This window comes from Aphis gossypii, chromosome 2 (assembly GCF_020184175.1).
Source record: "Aphis gossypii isolate Hap1 chromosome 2, ASM2018417v2, whole genome shotgun sequence".
NCBI classification, from domain to species: domain Eukaryota; kingdom Metazoa; phylum Arthropoda; class Insecta; order Hemiptera; family Aphididae; genus Aphis; species Aphis gossypii.
This window is the reverse complement of record NC_065531.1, coordinates 45,327,163-45,346,633: the sequence shown is the minus strand read 5'-3', so window position 1 is coordinate 45,346,633 and position 19,471 is coordinate 45,327,163. Positions and strand designations below refer to the sequence as shown.

Below are 19,471 nucleotides of genomic sequence, written 5' to 3'. Positions count from 1 at the left end.
TTTTACAATGTTGAAATTGTGGCCTTATCTCGTTATATAATAGATAAAATACCCATATATGTGGTGCCTATCCCAGTTTAGCCTACATATTAGGTATCTGTATTAAATATTAATTTACAATTTTGAATTTTATATTTTATATAATAATTTACTATTAATTAATAGGTTTTCTATAACATTTTCATTTCCGTTTTTTTTTCATTTCAACCCATATAGATTCACATTTATACTACCTACCTGTTCGTTGGTGTGTAATTGGATTTCCTTTTATACATCTATAAAGTTAGTGTAATTGATTTTGACAAATAGATATTTTCAAACTGGATTTGACCGTACCTGACCGATATTTTTTTAACGTCTATTAAAAAATATAGACTTTATTTTTTTCTCATTTTTTTTTCGAACGAGGTCAATGTTTTAATCTCATCTAATTTACTACTTATAGATTATAATCTCAATATAATAATCTCGTTTAAGTATCGATTTGTTTAAAGCCTAATATAATTATATAGCTCTTCATCGTAATATAGGTAATCAGTTTGATTTTTGTTAAGGGATAAATATTTACATTTTCCTTATGTTATTTTTTATTTTTCTATTTTTGTCGTCTGATTGTAAATTAAGTCATCATCGATTTCATTTGCCACCCAGAGAGTCTATCCAATTAGAACAATAAGTTTTTTCTAGTATAAGTCTCATCTATTCTACTACCATTATATTATCTTCAAAAATGACAAATTATAAGGTCAGGTACGTTACTTCAGTACTAGTGTACCACCATCCACCACATACGAATTTCATAATAATTTTCATGTGTATTTATTAATTCAACCATTTAATTATTACAAATTAATAAGAATACATTAGGTGTAAATGTGTAATATTATATTATGCGTTAATGGTGAAAATTTGGTCAGAAAAGTATCATCTTTAATAATAATAACGTTGTGAATTATGAAAAAATAGTTGTTATTTAGATAAGTACTATTCTCATAATAAAAAACTAATATATTGTATAATTTGTTTTCTTTAGTTGACGATGCGAGGAAATAAATCAGATCATTTTTGGAACCATAAAAGTATTCATGAAAAGCTTTGATTTCTATCTTGCAGTCACTGATCATTATTTTAGAAGCTCGATTTAAATATTCTATCAATTAAGTTGAATCTAATGAAGGTAAGATAATATTATTTACTCTTTAAAATGTTTTTTTTTTTTAATAATTAAATGAACTAAAAATTATATATATATACATTTCATTTCAAGTATTATATAGTTTTATTTTTAAACTTATCGAAAGAAAATAATTCTTTAGTAATTTTTACTTATTTGTAAATCATGAAAATATTAATATATATTAATTTGATAAACATTGTACAACTTAGGTTAGGACTATAATTTCAATTTTTCTTCATAATGTGATAAAGCTTCAAGCACAGGTCAATTAATAAACTTAATGAGTTAGCTCATAGAAATATTTTCGAAAATCAACATATTTTAAAATTTGTTTTATAAATATTATTTACTAATATTATCAAGGTTCTTATACCTATCAATATAATTACGTTTTAATGATTTCTATAGAAATATATAACATCATTCTTATAAATTACTAATGGTAACCAAACCATTATATTTTATGTTATAATATTAAATATTAAAATATTTTTTGTATCACACTTATACAAATATGTGGATAATGTAACACAAAATAATGTTTACAAAGTGAAAGTTAAAATTTTAAAATTCGAAAACAAGGGTTTTTATAGAGTTTAAAGTTTTACACAGTATTTTTTGCAAGCAAATATAATTATAATATATCATGATGGTATTGCTACATAGGTATAATAGAGTTTTTGAAAAGAAACACATATTTCAATTTAATTTTCGAAACTGAATTTTTTTCATGAAAATTGTAACATATGGTTTTGTATGAATATTAATATTGAACTATTAGTTAAAGTCTATTTATGGTTTATCGGCTTTAGAATACAAGAAATATAGTCTCAAGAATTATACATAAAATTAGTTGATTTACGTCAATTTCATTTAATATTTTATCATGGATATTGGATACATATTGTGTTACTCTATTTTATAGATAATAGAGTTGTATCATTTTTTTCATAATTATAACTTTAAATTTTTGTTGAATAAATCATAGTTAAAAATGTATTCTTTTAAAGTTTCCAAACGAGCATAAAAATTGAAAGTAATATTATCGAATTTAAATCTTCGTCCGTACCCAATCAATAATTGCTCAATACAAGGAACGTACAGACTAAGTCCTACGAATACATGTTAAATGTAATATTGCGAAAATCTTAGAAAACATATTAAAGATTTTGTTATAAATTAACCTTCGATCCGACTATATATTTTTACCTACGCATTTCATTAAAACCCTTTTTATAAGTAGTTATTTAAAGTTTTATAGATAAGCATAGTAAATAGTCGAGCAAGCATACAAGGGGTTTCATCCCTGACTATAAAGTCTCAGCTAATCTTATCTCAGAATTAAATAATGTAGTAAATAATGTAATTTGCAACATTTAATTTAATTATTCAATTATACCGATGAAATCGGTATTTCTAGTCAAAAAGTTTCAGCCTGTATTATATACGATATTACGATATTACGATAATTGGTGCGTTTCTCCGAGTGTGTATATTCTTACAGCGTATCTTTATACCATAATATATTTAATATAGGTACATATATTCGCTTTATGCTGATACGGTACACGGTTTATTACATGATATTATATTGCAACCGAGTTACCAGAGTCAATTAATTTTTTGAAACGTTCTCCGGCAAAGAGTATAGGACAAAAAAAATGTCGTCACCGGACCGTGTTTCGACATGGCGAGTATACAACGATTAATGGTCGGCGTTGGCGGGTAACAAGTAAATAATATTATACAAAAGCACAAAACGATAACAATAATAATAAGCAGTGGATATTAAAACGAACGAACTCGGCAGTGTCGCTTAATGAGCATCGAGTACCTACGCGCCTATATGGCTATATATTATAATGTGTAGTACCTACACGACGCATTGCGCTTACAAAAACAACAACAACAATAATCATAATAATAATATGTACCTATGTTTATTATTATGTACAACTGCAGTGTGTGCACAACTTATAAGCCATATCATATGCTTTAATGTGCACTCGACGCGTGGTAGGCGTTTGTTGTAATATCCGTGAACATAATAACGTAATGAGATTTGGCAGGCGAAGATCTATCGTGGCCGAGGAGGTCGCCAACCACCAGCGCGCTCGAAACAAAAGCGATCGATAAATCATGTTGTCGATAGGCCGCGCGACTTAAACGGAAACGTCATTCGGACGTCGGATACGATGATAATACGTATTACAACAACAATTATTAAGAATAATATTATTATTAATAATCATCGGTATAAGTTCAATATTATAATATTCTAACGATAGTATTTCCGACAGCGAGAGTTCCATGGCACTGATACGTCGCGGTCGTATTTCTATGATAATATGTTGCCCATTGTATTATTTATATTTTAATGATATTATTATTATATTTTATTGTATACATCGAAGTATAATACATATTATAATATGCGTACACTTATAGTCGCCCAGGTAGTAAATAATAAATATCGATATCGTAGAATCGGCAACGTGGGTATTTTCGCGTCCGGGGAATGATCGATGTTGTGGAGCGACAAGGAAGGGGGACCGGCACACATATGCCGTTTTCGTCCGGTCGTTTTCTCGCTGGGTCCATCTCAAGGCAAACGTGTTTGCTGCCGCTATCCAAAAACACTGATTTGCTCCTTTTTTTCCTTCCTCCCGTCGCCCCTTCCACAGCCTCGCCACCGCCAAAAACACCAGCATCAAACCACCGGCCACCACTTCCCTCCGACGGCGACGGTTTCGCTCACAAATATACAACACACCCTCGTCCCTCCTTTGCCAACATCATTATATTATCTCGACTTAAATATTAAATACAATATAAGTACGTGATGTGTACACAAATTGATAACGGAAATGCAAATTACAAACACTCGACGAATAATATTACAATAATATATTATGCACATGCGCTGGTATACAAGTGTGTCAATAAATACCTAATATAACATTAAATATACTGCGTATGTAATATTAATCCTGTATTTATAGAGCTTCTTTGCTGTCGAACGATGACAAAGTATGACAATAATACTATTATTGTTGAATCGGCAAATAAACATCTATCGTAAGGTTGTAGGCAAATAAGTTTTAATAACATAGCCGTTGTTCCGGTATGCATCATCCATCTATACGATTATACTATTACTCAATGATGTATTAGTAATTAAAAACAATACTAAATAATTTTAGAATACAATTTGTCATTTATTTATAATTTATATAGAAAAACAATTTTAAAAGTACATACTCGTCCAATATGCTATCTCTACCATCATTTAATGTTGTTTAAATGCTTTAATATTTATCTATTTACAAATTAATAAGGTATAATATACCATAATACCGATACCGATGGTAACATAAGTCTTATTAAATTCCGTTAAATCGCTCATGAAAGACTTATATAATATATATTACCTATATTATGTTATTCGTACCTGTCCATTAATATTTACATATTAGGTATCACATTGACGGATAGTTATGGTACAATAGTAGGTATTGTTGATTTGTAAAGTCTTTAAATACCTTTCTGACAGAAACTTTCAGCTAATTCACATTACTTTTTGAAAATTATTGTAACCGAAGACTTTCTCTCCGACGCATATTCACTAAATCAGATCTGTGAAGTTTTTTCTGCAGTGGTGTTTACACTTAAATAATTTGACGTACATAAACTTCCGGCAGAGATATGGCTTATCTCACTAGTAAAAATAAATGTATTCGCTCGTAATTAAGTGGTGGTTGCTACTGGTATACCCGTTTACACGTTAATACGTTTTAGTTAAATGTTAATTGTTATAGTGGCCGGTAGACCACATAGCGGAACCATAGTAAAATGAGTGTATCAGATCGGTTTAGTATGAATTATTGCATGTATGTTTGATAGTTAAAATATTGTTGGATAATTTGGTAGATCTGTTGATACTGATACGTTTATTGCAGTTAAATAGTTAAACCTTTACGTAATCTAACTAGACTATTATGATCCTCGGTGGCTCGGTGGTATTCGCCAAATCCAGTGACCCTTTTATTAGGCTTATGATTTCTCAAGTTCCTATAGTTAACCTAAGAAATTCAAGCTAGTTAAGAACAGTGTCATAGTCTGAGGTATGCGAGCGTTCATATTTAAAATATACCTACTGTTTATTCCAAGCAGTGTTTTTACGAGCGTCGTTTATGTTAATAAACATTTGGAACAAATTATAAACCATCCGAGTCGAATGCTAACTATATAACACAATAATAACACAATATACGCATTTTCTATCGTTTATACGCACTTTCGGTGGACCGAAAAAATATTCAATTATTTAGTTAATTGAAAAATTAAATTATATTTTCATTAAACTCCTAATAGAGACGTAAGCTTTAAAATAAAATTTTAATTTTTTTTCGATACACTATTTTTACAAATTGATTTGATTAAAAATGTACAGTTTTTAGTTTAAATTTATAGATGAACGATTAACGATTTATTTTGTTACACATTCTGCAGCTAATAGGGAGGTCGTAATAGTAACCAACATCATTATATATTCAGCATATTTTTTTATTATACACATATACATAATCACTATCATTTAATCATCCGTCTCTAAACTACCTACATTTACGCTTTAAACAATAATTGTGATTTTGTTTTCATTGTTAATCCCGTGAAGTACAAGAGTGCGTTGCAGTATTTAGCTGATGTCATTTAAATTGCATAACGGATAAACGAATATATACGGATCTATTAACGTGTTGTCTGTTTTCGATGCAGTCAACATAATCACGTAGTTTTATTCCAATAGAATAATTTATTTTTTTTTTAAAAAAAAAAAAAGGTTATATAAACGCCTCAGATTATTATTGTTTCTACATAAATATACACAATAAACATTTTGAAAAATAAATAAATAAATAAATTTTTTTTACATTTTTTTTCATATATTTACAAACAGAGCACGAAATAAAAATGTATTATGTAAATTATTACTCGCATAATATTACTAAGCATATTACGGTGTCAGCAAACAAAATGTAGGTTAAACAATTTTATAGTTTTTTTTTAATGTCATGATTTTAAACTGCTTTTAAACTTTAGATCTACTTATTTATATGTGCATTGTGCATGCGTGTATATGATTATTATATATAATATGCTGAGTCCCTCATGCGATTTAAATTATATTCGTGGTTAAATTCAGTGCAGCAATGCTTATATACTGCAGATTTACGTATGATGTACTTAAAACTATACATTGTAATTATCTTATTACCATAATTATTATTATTATTATTATTATTATTATAACATGAGTTATTTCTAAGAAACTAGTTTAATTTTCATAATGATGTTAAATTATATCAATTAAACCTTAAGCCATGTTGTAATTTTCACTTTTAATGCCAAATCGCGATTTGCAATCACTCTATATTATAATACATCATAGTTTACTTTAAAACTCGTTAGATATTTTATCTTACAGTTAATGTAATTTTCTTTTTTATAAAAATTGAAAAATAATTCATTGTAATGATGCTTACAACAACCGTCATAATATATCTAGTATTCTCAACGGTAAACAAGCAAACAAAATATGTTTTTACACTTCTTAAAACTGGTTTGAAAATCGATTTATACCTTCGAGTACAAATAATTTTTTCGACTTCTATCTCGATTATCTTTTATACGCGCGTTTATACAAATTTAACGAATCTGTGTCAGGCTGTTTTACTACTAGTTTTTGTTACATCAAATATGTTTACTACTTACTAGTCTTTTAAGTAAATTTAAATTTAAATTCGTTTCATAAAATGTCCCTAAAAAAATATTGTTCAATAGACATTGAGTGGTTTTAAAATAATAGCGGTACCTAATAATAATATCTAATACCTTACTGTTACTGAGTTATGGCGAAAGTTTCATTGAACCCAATATAAATTTCGTCAGATTATTTGCACTGATATACAATGTCTGAATGAAGTACGAAGAATTTCGAATAGATTACAGCCATAGGGCTTTCTGATTTACCGGAAGAAAGTGTATTTTAGACTACTGTAAAAACACGCCCAATATCTTGTAGGTATTCATTGTGATTATACTCATAATAATATATTTTATACCACTCATTTACGAGTCACTGATTAATTTAACTCCAACAATGTCCCTCCATAAGATATTTTACATTGCATTGGATCATTTTAGATCCTGAACTAAGTGATGAATGTATTTTCTACTATATGTGTTTAATAATAATGTTTTAATACTTTACTTAATGCAAATAAATAAAAAGAAAAAGTACAGATAATAAGTTTAAAAAATATATATATTATTTTAAGCAGTAAAAAAGCTTATATCATTTCATATCATATAATATTAAAATAATTATTATAATATATTATATAAAACATCCTTAAAATAGAGGTTGATACACCATTTCTGCTCAGAATTGTTTTTTGTATGTAATGATTTATTATTGAATTACAATTTCACACGTCCCTTACATTGACTTACTCAAGACTGAATTCTAGTGAACCTTAATCTGTAGTAACAATTCAGCAAAACTCTTTGCCTGTTTTTTTATTAATTAATCTTAATTTAATTTTTCGAATAATGTCATTCAGGTATATTATTGTTCGAAAACTATAAATTTAAGGTTTATTTTAACTTATTTATTCTTACAGTTATTTTATTGTATTTTTTCATATTATCTTTCATGGTTAACAAAAAACATTTTTTGGTTCACAAAACAAGTATTTTTAGGATGTAGACTAACAATATAAGAAGGTTAATTGACTGCCACCTTTATAAAGACTTTTAATGCATTATTATGTATTTCTATGTGTAGGTAAAAAAAATAATATAATTAAAGATTAAGTCATACCTGTACCCTTTTAACTAAACCTGCAGCAGGTCATATTATCCCCACGTACTGTTAAGTGAATTAAACGTTATTATGTAGCTGACACAAGAATTGTAAATTATAATGATCCAATTTTTTATAGTCGTAAGGGTGAATGGAGGAATAATTTATACGTAACTCTGACATAATGATGATATCTTAATATCTTCTATCATCAAAGATGTATTTAATAATTTATTCGTTTAATATATCTAGCTGGTCTAATGGATTATACTCCGTTTTATTATAATAATTAAACCAGAAATGATTCAAACAATATCTTTATTATTTATAATTATATATTATATAATTTATTTGAAAATATTGATGTACTCATACATTTATTTTATTCTATAAGTTTATTAATAAATTAATGCAATTGAGCTTAAAAATACATCAATTGAAATACATTATAATTTTTAAAGGGTATAATATTAATATTTATATTATTATAAAAGTTATTTTAACCAATACTTAACTTATATCAGTATATTTCTATAATTGTTGTATCAAATATAAACTTAATTTTGTTTTTATTTCCCATTGACTATAAAAAAGATTTTTCGACACAAACAATCTAATTATACAATAAGTTAATGTATCAACCAGTTTTCCATTAAAACACTGCGTAAAATACTTAATAAGTAATTATTTTCACATTAAGAATTTATAACTTTCTTAGTATATTTCGGATTGTGAAAATATAACCACAAATAAAGAACAATATTATAATGATAAATTTGAAAGTAATTGTATGTAGTAGCGTGATGTTCGCCACGAATATTTATAAATCATGATGCACAAAATACATTTCAAGACCTACCCACCCTTAATAGCTATCCCTATGATATAATATAGATATAATTATTATGAGTAAATATAATTTTTGTGTTGTAGGTATTATTGTTTACAATAATATATCCAACCACCCACCCCAAAACATTTCTACCATAAAATCTCTTTCACCACGTCACTAATAATCCTCAGCCACAGGAAATAGTAAACTTGTAAAGTGATTTATTTTATTAAATACATTTTATATACGTTATAATACAAGTTCAGTACCTAGTCTAACTAATGTGCTTAATTTTTTTTTTCTGTTTAGTGTATAATAACAATACGAATTCTCATACTCATAGTTTCATTTCATTTTATTTTGTTATATATTTATATTTTGAACAATACAAATAAACTAGGAAAATTACATTTTTATTATTTAAACTAATAAGGTGCAATGACTCAGTATAGTGTAATAATATAAATAGTATAATAATGCCGTGGGCAAATAAACAATAACAATACATTTCACAAATCCGATTAATCGACTTGTTCGCGGTTGTTTTTAAAACAATATCATCCATACAATTAGCCAATAAACAATTTCGGGATTTTCTGCCCATCTTATCGCAATGCGTTTGTACTGCACCGAATTTGTATTATTGCACATACATAGCCCCCTCGAGGGAAACTCGCTCAAAATCCAATTTTTCGCGCAGTATGAGCACCTCGTTGTGCGTCTATCAACGAGTATAATATAATACTCACACATATAATTTAATATTTTGTTTCGCGTACTAGAGATCAACAAACTCGCCCTGGTAATTTAATAATTATACTCGAATATGCCATACAGAAATGTTTAGGGGAGATCTGGGTAAAGAATGATGACTATTTTAATATTGAGGATGAAATATTATTGAACATATGATTTGTAGCACTTTGAGTCATCAATACCTACGAATATAATGATTTAATATCAAATATCACCCAAACGTTGCCAAAAAATCGGTTAACTTTTTACTTTTTAGGTTTTATGACTATTATAAGAAATTTAATATTTTATTTAAAAATGTTGTTTTTTTTTATTCCTAGTTGATTAATTAATTTGTTTACATTAGTATTGTACAATTTTCAAATATATAATTATAAATTATGTTTCTATCTCATTGTATACCATTTTTCTCAAATACTAAGACAAAGTGATTAGAATTCCATTTTTTTAAATTGTTCATATTTTATTAATAGAGTTAATAAACTCGAGAAGTTAATTTATGATTATATTGAAAATTAGTTTTTAAAATAATAATTTGGTTACTATTTTAAATTTTTTGACACATAAAGTTAATCTATCCATTTTGCCCTGGTCTCCCCTCCTAATTATCGATAGATGCGATTGAAATAAAATGATATATCTTCTGTCGTGATGGTTTTCATACCGCGGTAGAAGCTCCTTCAATAAAGTTACTTTGTGAAAAGTAGTCGACGGTCCCTGCCCTCGGATTAGTCAAACGTACATAATATATACGACAATAAATTATGCTTATAATATACATTCATACAATTGTAATCACTTTATAGTAAACCTGCTAGCTGTACAAGCCTTAGGAAATATAAAAAAAAATTAAAGTACGTGTTTATATTATTAAAAACTTACACGGATTGTGAACATACCACAGTTTTACATTTTTTAAAAACAACACTATCTATTTATTGACATTTACTCTAAAAATTAAAAATTAAAATAAATCATTTATTTTCATATAAGACTTAATAGGTAGGTAATATTATACGATATATTATGTATGTATATACGATTCATGTACAATGACAATACCTTTTTAGTGTTTATATTCGCATGCAGAACAAATTATATAATATGTCGTTATATTATATTAGATATATACCACTTATATGATAATTAGTTTTGTATATTTGTCAAAACTACTCGAAGGGCTTCTTCGTCTGCACATCATCCACATAATCCCTATACATGCACTCTGTAAATGAATCCAATTAGCCTTTTGTACATTGCATATACTTTACGCACTGTGAATTGCATTGCTTAATATGCAGTTTCGCATTGATATTGAGAACCACATAAGTGTATAATAAATATTAAGTTATGTCGCTGAACGTGGTTTTTCTGGAATTTTAGCCCTACGGCACTTGTCGGACGTGTATAGTTGATGCGTTCAGAGCTTTTTCGCATTCAGTGAAACTCTGTGTATTACTCACTATCAAATGGTTCCACCGCATAAAGTAAATTGACTTATTAATTGATTTTTTTTTAATTTATCAACGTTTAAATTCAAACATTGAACACAGGTCATTTCCGATAGCTGCAGGATAATATATACTATCCATATTTTGCCATTAAATAATTATACCTATACTATACCATGCCTAGATAAATGTTTCTCTTCATTCATTATTAGTGATATGAAGAGTTAAAAGATGAATGGATGTAATAAATATCCAAGGAAAATAGTTTAATTCGACTTATATATTTTCAACTACCGTAACACCATATAGGAATATGAATTATCTAATATGAACTTGAAGCTATTAGTAACATACTATACAAGTTTGGCAAGTTTCTCAGCCTGAGTTATAGCCATGTGGTTATGTAAATTATGATTGTTAAAACTGTTCAAAGTTAAATATTGTTCAAAATATTTATAAATAGCTAAGGTTCTTGAATTATATTTGAAGATTTTAACTTCAATAAATTTTATCTCAACAATATTATATAAATAACTTATCTTTGTTACATTTTTTTAACCACATTAAATATTTTAAGATTAAATCATACTACATTTTAGTTATATTTATATTCAAATAATTATTATAATAAAGCTGTAAGTTATTGAAATTTTAATAATAAAAACTTTAAATGTATTTTAATTTATACTAACAAAATATTAAAGATGAATATAATATAATTATTATTCTATTAATTATTTTACTGTAAAACTTAAAACCACATTCCACCGTGAGATACAATAACATTTACATATTAAAATTATCATACATTTAAAAATAAATAAAAGTTACCACTTACCATACAAGGATTTACAATTTTACAACATTTTCAAATTTTCTAAATACTCAATTTGATTGTCCGGCATTCATAATAAAATATATTAACCCTTAATAACTCCTTCAATATACAATAATATTTCCATAACAATTAACGAAGTTTTAACTATAGTTATATACACAGGGTGATTCATTGAGCACGTCTGATTTGTTTGTGTTAGAGTAATAGAAAGTCAGTAAATAATAAATAAATATTATAAAACAACTCATAGGTATACTTGTACTTAATGAATCACCTTGTATAAAGATTTGAAAGTTGAACACACCTCACACCAAGAGGTTCAAATTAAACACCACCTAATATTAAATACTAATTATTATTATACATATTTATACATGATTATATCTATTTATATTAGGTATAACTATATTTAATATTTATATATACATATTATATATACGTAAAATACTAATCAAATTATATTTAATTACTTTTTAGGTTATGGAGACTGACGTGAGTCAAGACTTCGAAGACTATTGGAATGAGTATAAGATAATTCAGGAAACAAGACAACTTGATAGTTACCTGGATGAAGAATGTCCACCAGAACAAGAGTTCGCCGTTACTCATTTACCGGAAGGCGCCGTGGAAGCCGATTGGCTGTCATCTGCTGGTCTGTCGTTCCTGACTGAATCATTCGAGAACGGGTGCGAAGTTCCAGATTCGGAACTTGAACCGGCGATTAGACATCTTTCCACCAGACAAGCAGACGCTGTTAGGTTGAGAGTACATTCACTCAACCATACGGTTAGACAAAGGGGCAGACAATTAAAGGCAAGACACAAAAAGCCTGATATAAGAGACGTTTTTCGCGACTTTGAAGTAAGTTTGAGTATTTTTTAAAGAAAACTATAAGAGATGTGTTCAACAATTATTATTCAATATTAAGTATTAGCGGGATTTATATTTTAGGTTTTGGAATCATTAACGATTTTTAACTAACAGCTGTCGTTCTTATATTGTTTACCATTATAAATGTACAAAAGTAATCCGAAAATTTAGAATACTTGAATACTTATTACTGTTACATAACTCATCAATCTAATACTAATCGTTAGACATTTTTTACAGACGATTATAAGTATTAGGTACCAATGCGTATATACTAAGAAACATATTCATTGTTAGTTATAGTAGTTGGGATTTACTATATAAATTACATTTTTATGTGAACATCTATAGGCGTTGCTGGAACTTACAGACACAGTAATTTATGTTTTTTTTTTTTTTTTAATGGCGTTAGATAATCCATTATTACTAAGTTCTTATTTTATAATATATTATGTCATTATATAAAATTCTGGTGTCTGATATTCTATTCGTGGCTAAAGGATTTAAGATATTCTGAAAATTCACTAATTTATTGGGTTACACTACATAGCAGAGAATATAATAATCATAATGACAATAATAGTATTTTATGCCTAAAATGTTAATCTCATTGTTTCACATTTTGTTATTCTTGTATATCTGAATTATTTGTACAAATTTAGACATTGTGTATTTTGTATTACGATTTATGCGTCTAAAAAATAATCTAATGAAACAGTGACGTGTAACAATTTCGAATAAACTGAGTCTAAATTTATTTATACAATTTATATGGTGACTATAGTTGGAATTATACACGCTAACAAAATAACTATACATCCAAAACAAACCAGCACAATATAATGATAATGACATTTTTAAAATAATAATAAAAATATTTGTAATTAATTTCAAATAATAAATTATTAAAGGTATATGCCTATATACTATTGTACATATACTACATTTTATACTATAAATATACTTACGTATGAGTGTTAAATTTGTATAGATGTTTGTCCTGGCTATTATTTATTTCAAGGTTCATCTGTAATACTCATTGAACGTAATAAGAAATAATATTTATTACAACGTAAATAGCAAATATTCAAAAATGATAATAAAATTTCGTTATAGCGTTAAATGCATTTGAGTATATTTTGCATGTTGTATGCATGAATAAATAAAAATGCATAAGAATGGGACATACTATGTTGTTAATCAAATAGGTAGCGTATCCGAAGAGCTTCGGAGTACTATAGTTTTGGTTATATCTGCAACCGCTATACTGGTAATCAAAATGAAAATATTTGATAAACATATTATGGCTAATAGATAAAGAGAATAATATAATGAGCATAGATTTAAAAATTAATATAACATAATATTACGTATACGTTAAAGTTTAAACGTATATCAAATTAAAATTATTTTTTTAAGTCATTAAAATAATATGATAAAAATGTATCAAACATTTTTAAATTAATATTTCACAATAATAAAACGACCGCAATGACCAGTATACTACAGATTTAAATTTAAATTAATTTAAAATTAGGATTTAGTGGGATATCGGATACATCGAACATATGATTTTAATAAATTAATTGTATGTCCTATCTACAACGTATTTATTATCTATAGGTAACATATAATATAATAATATGCCACTTTTTATTATTATTATTGTGAACTAGATACATAACTACATTGAACCACACAGATACTATTATGATATTTGTGGGATTTTTCAATCGTTTGGTTTTAATCACAAATCTTCAAATACTAAATAGATGTATGTGGTTTTAATAAGTAACTACCTATGTCAAATCCATTATATACGGATAATAATGGTATTATATATAATCTATGGTAGTATGGTTATGTGCCGACTGCAGATTTTTCTACGATCAGATCTTTAGACGATTAAACAATATTTTTTTAATGTGTTCTTGTCAAACTGTTTATCGAATTTTGATTGTAATTCATACCTACCTTATGCTGACTATAATTGTGATAAAATTCCTAGGTAATATACCTACAGTGTATTATTTTCGAACAATATTCCTTAGTCTTTCTTATATGTACAACTAGAATTATAGTGTCTAACATGTGTTGTCCAATATTTCAGAGTTTGAGTTCCAGTTCCAGATCGAGAAGCGCAACACCAGATTCGGATTCAAACAGTCCACCTATGTCATGGTCTCAAACGGAAATAGCAGTACCTACGCCATTACCTAAGTGAGTAGACAAATTTTCGTTTTTAGGTTACTGACCCTGTATGCGAATCGCAATAAATATTGCATAACACTTTACGAACGTAAAAAACGTGTGTAAAACAAATAGTAGTAATACCTATATAAATTGTTAAAAAGCAATAAAAAGAATATATGCATTCGTAAAATAACTTTACAACGGAATTAATTACTTATTGTTGGACAACAATATCGTTAGAAATATGCGAAACAAGTGATATCTAATGAAAACAGAAGTCATTAACACAAAATTAATTATACCTATTCATATTATCTTAGAGCGCACATAGTTCCATTAATCGATTAGGTATGTGAACTATATAATAATATTGCTATAATACAATTTTATAAAATGATTAGTAATCGTTATTCTTTGTGTTCGCGAGTCATTAATCACACACAATAAAACAATATAGATTAATACGCTTAAATAAATGAATTTAATCGATTTTTGACAAGCATACCTTAGCGCCATATAGCAATAATCTATGTATATATACAAATATGATACATATTTATTTATTTATATTGTTCCTGATCTGTTGTACGATTGAACAATATCGTATGGATTTAAGTTTTGTTTGTAGTGCGTACCTATAATAACTCAACTTATGTAGTTGCTTAGTCCGCTTTTCACGTGTACAACATACTTATAGATATTTCAGTAGTACAATACTACAGTCATTATATTTTATTAACACGAGTTTTTTTTTTGTAATATTTCGATTGTGAAGACGTGCCTTGAACAATCTGCTTAATTCATATTGAATTCACTGGACGTCTGGACTATGACTATATTGTCGATTTAAAGATTTTATAAACCCCTATGGCTATATAGTACATATTATATATATAACATTATACTATAATATATGGATATCAAAATAACTCCCACAATGAAACGGCTATAATTTTTGACGAATACGCTGTGCATATCAATCGTTTATATCCTTTGTTCGCATAATTTTATCTAATGCTTTATATATTTCATTTTGACTTAAAAATTTAATTACCAATCTGTACTATACGGTACATTTTAATAATTTATTGCATACGAGTTAATTATATATTTAGCCTGAGGCCGGGCATGATGTCTATTATGCACTAAAATATTCGTCGCATAGAGAATATGCGTGCAGTCAAAAAAATAATTATAGCGCATATGTGGGTAACCACGACTAACCGTTAAACGTTTTAGACAAAAATTAATATTCATAAATCATAATACATGCCTAATCTAAAACTAATATAAGTGTTAAAAACAACTAAATTTTGATCCTTACAGATGGGAGTGCTTGAATTTATTACAAACTGCGTATAGCTTTAAAACATAGATTTATTTTTCAACAATAAATAAAATAATCAAATAACTAATATTTAATATCTCTAAACATTTGTTATACGAATTTGATTGGCTTTAGTAATATGAAATTTGATCTTAGTTGCTGAATGAAGCGATAACTGGTAACTATTTCACAATTATTGTCTCCGAGAAAAAAATTAACTGGCCAATAAAAATAGTAAATACTCAAAGAACTTTATAAAATGTACAATATTGTACATACACCTACATTTTACAATACTACAATGTCTATAGTTACTCGGTTCTTATAAATACATTTGATAATAATTGTAAATTAATACTCTGTATGACTGTTAGCATTACAACATACGTGCAGTACAACAATACTGCTGAAATTTTGGCTAAACTAGAAAAATAGCAAAACATTTTATTTTCGATTTACGTCTACAACAATATGATATATCCTGTAGACCAAATTTCATTGGGTTTTCTCAAATCATCGGACAAAGGAAGTTTTTTTTATAACCCAATTTTGATACCGCTCCTTGTGAAATCTGACATAAATCGCCTGTATTGTGTATTCTTGCAAATAATAATAGAACACGACAAGACGATAAAATAATCATCTGGTGCTGGTAGTCACAGGAATTAACACTTGAGTAGTAACCAATGATGGCCCAATATTTTGTTACCCATGTTATATCGTAGATACGTGCATATTATATGTTATTTATTATTAATTATAAGCTTCACAGTCGCGAGCTATAAATGCAACGTAATATACGTTGTCCATTAATCTGTGTAAATAGTGACGTATGCAGGAAAAGAGAAGAGTATGTCATAAATTGTTACAAAAAAATAAATATTTTAATTTCAATTTATTATAATAACAATTGTAACCTAACCTAGCTTTATTTATTGTTATGAACACATATTTCTGATCAGAAATTTCGTTTTAAAAATGATACTTAAAAACTACATATTATATTGATGAACCGAGGGTCCAAGTTCAAAGTTATGTTTTAAGTATAAAAAACATCCCCTCTCGCTCACACTACTAACTATATACACTAGCGTTTATCAGACTTCAATTTTAGAGACACCCATATTATAATTATAATATTAGATAAACGATATTCCCTTAACGGGCCAAAATTATACATACACTGAACACCTTATAATTATATAGAGTATAGACATTTGCGGATACTTATCTAAAACTTTTATTGTTTTATTGACACAATGCATATTATTATTTGAGATGTAAATATGTAATACAAACTGTTACAAAAATAATATCAGTAATGTTGATTTTAAATTATGACCTTAAATTTAAACTATAATTAATAATTATTATAAATTATGTTATTATTATGCACAATATTATGGTTTCAATTCAAACATTTATAAGTTATATATATATACGTCATATTATATGCATGTATATTGTATACACTATTAACTAATCGCAACAAAAAAAAAAAAAAAATTGTAGCATTTTCTATATGTATAAGTAATAATAATATAATACATATACCTAACTATATAGTTAATACTTAATATATTACGTACCTATAGGCTATAGTTATCCATTGTTCAATACTATGTAATATGTATACCTAAGTATTTGGATATAATATTGAAAATTATAACACTTCGAGTGAAATTCTTTATACTCAAATATCATAAGTATAATAAATAATAATATACATATTATATATTCATCCCCTCTCATTTTAATTCATTTCCACTCTTCGATTTTTCTGGCTGATACACACAATAACCGCGTGTCCGTCACGTCATGTCATTGTACAGGTATAAGCGAACATATAATACCCTAGAATAGTGTAATATAATATAATATGATCAAACACAATGAAGGCATAATTATCGTTTGCAAATAAAGGACAATAATAATATTATATCATTTTTAATTCGGTCCACCTTCTACCGTATACCTATCTATGTATACCTACTGATTATGCATCGTTACATTTTACAACAGTATAGTTGACTGTCGGCATAAGACAAATTGATGCACAGTATACAATCGGTACACATTCGCATTAATGCGTGTCAAAAATGAAGTAAAAAAAAATTATCGATTCCCATAAAATGGTACCAATGTGTACAATGTCACACCCAAAACCATTAAAATCTATAATTTATTTTATTTGTTCTTGTAATATAATGAAATATTTTTAAAAAATGTTCATTTCTTATAATAATAGTTTATTAAATAATGCTTGTTAAAATTTAAAAACAAAAGCAACGATGTACAAATATTTTTACAATGTTCACTTAAAATAAAAAACGCAACTCTTCATAAAATTATAGAAAAAATAAAATTAACTAAATTATTCAATTTAAATTAAATTTGTAATCATTCGTTCAATATTTCCCAATCAAAATTCTTGCGCTTATAGAAATTAATGTCATAAAATTATACTTATAAATTATACACATACCTATTATAATAGCATCGTTAAAATTCAAAAATATAAATATTTAAAATAATATTTTATCGAATTATAATTCTTATACAAAACTGATCTTTTTTAAAGGTGGAATTTTAAAAAAATAAAATAGATATAACTTAAAGGTATAGATTCTCAATTTAAAAAATGGATCATAAATGTATTTGTATTTTATAACTTTTTTAAAAACTTTTTACGATATACATTTGTAGTTATATTCAAATACATACATTATTAACTATACAAATATCGATCAATAATTTTACAATTTATTATAACAATGTATTTATATAAAGTTGAGTAGGTACCTATTCATTAGATGAGTAAGTTTAGATCGCCAATATAATATAATATTCTATTTAATAATACTGAATAATTTTTTCAATCTTATGTTTTCAAATATATTTTAAGTCCTATGACATGAATCAATTTTTCTTCTATCGCCTTCATTTTCTTTTATTTTAACTTATGTTACAACTGTTACAAGTGTACACAATAAATGCATTAACGTCATGAGAATAATTTATAGTTTGTAAGATTTCACTAACAGAAAACGTTGTTATTTAATTATAATTTATAACACAATAAAAAAACAGTCATACAAATAAAATGTTCCACCTTAATATATTTTACGTAATATATAACGAAAAATACATATATACTTA

General features: G+C 26.7%; 1 protein-coding gene across 5 annotated transcripts in view; it reads left to right on the top strand.

The window, feature by feature from the left end:
* LOC114120683 (rho GTPase-activating protein conundrum) overlaps window positions 1-19,471 on the top strand; it is a 61,361-nt gene that overhangs the window by 32,383 nt on the left and 9,507 nt on the right. For 4 of the 5 annotated variants that reach the window (XM_027982666.2, XM_027982667.2, XM_027982665.2 and 1 more), the window contains 3 exons: window positions 1,034-1,177; window positions 12,400-12,783; window positions 14,903-15,012. In XM_027982666.2, the coding sequence (XP_027838467.2) occupies window positions 1,172-1,177; window positions 12,400-12,783; window positions 14,903-15,012 (500 nt within the window). In that variant the 5' untranslated portion in view covers window positions 1,034-1,171. Of the gene's footprint in view, window positions 1-1,033; window positions 1,178-12,399; window positions 12,784-14,780; window positions 14,801-14,902; window positions 15,013-19,471 lie in introns of those variants that run through there. The other variant, XM_050199794.1, reaches the window with a different exon arrangement.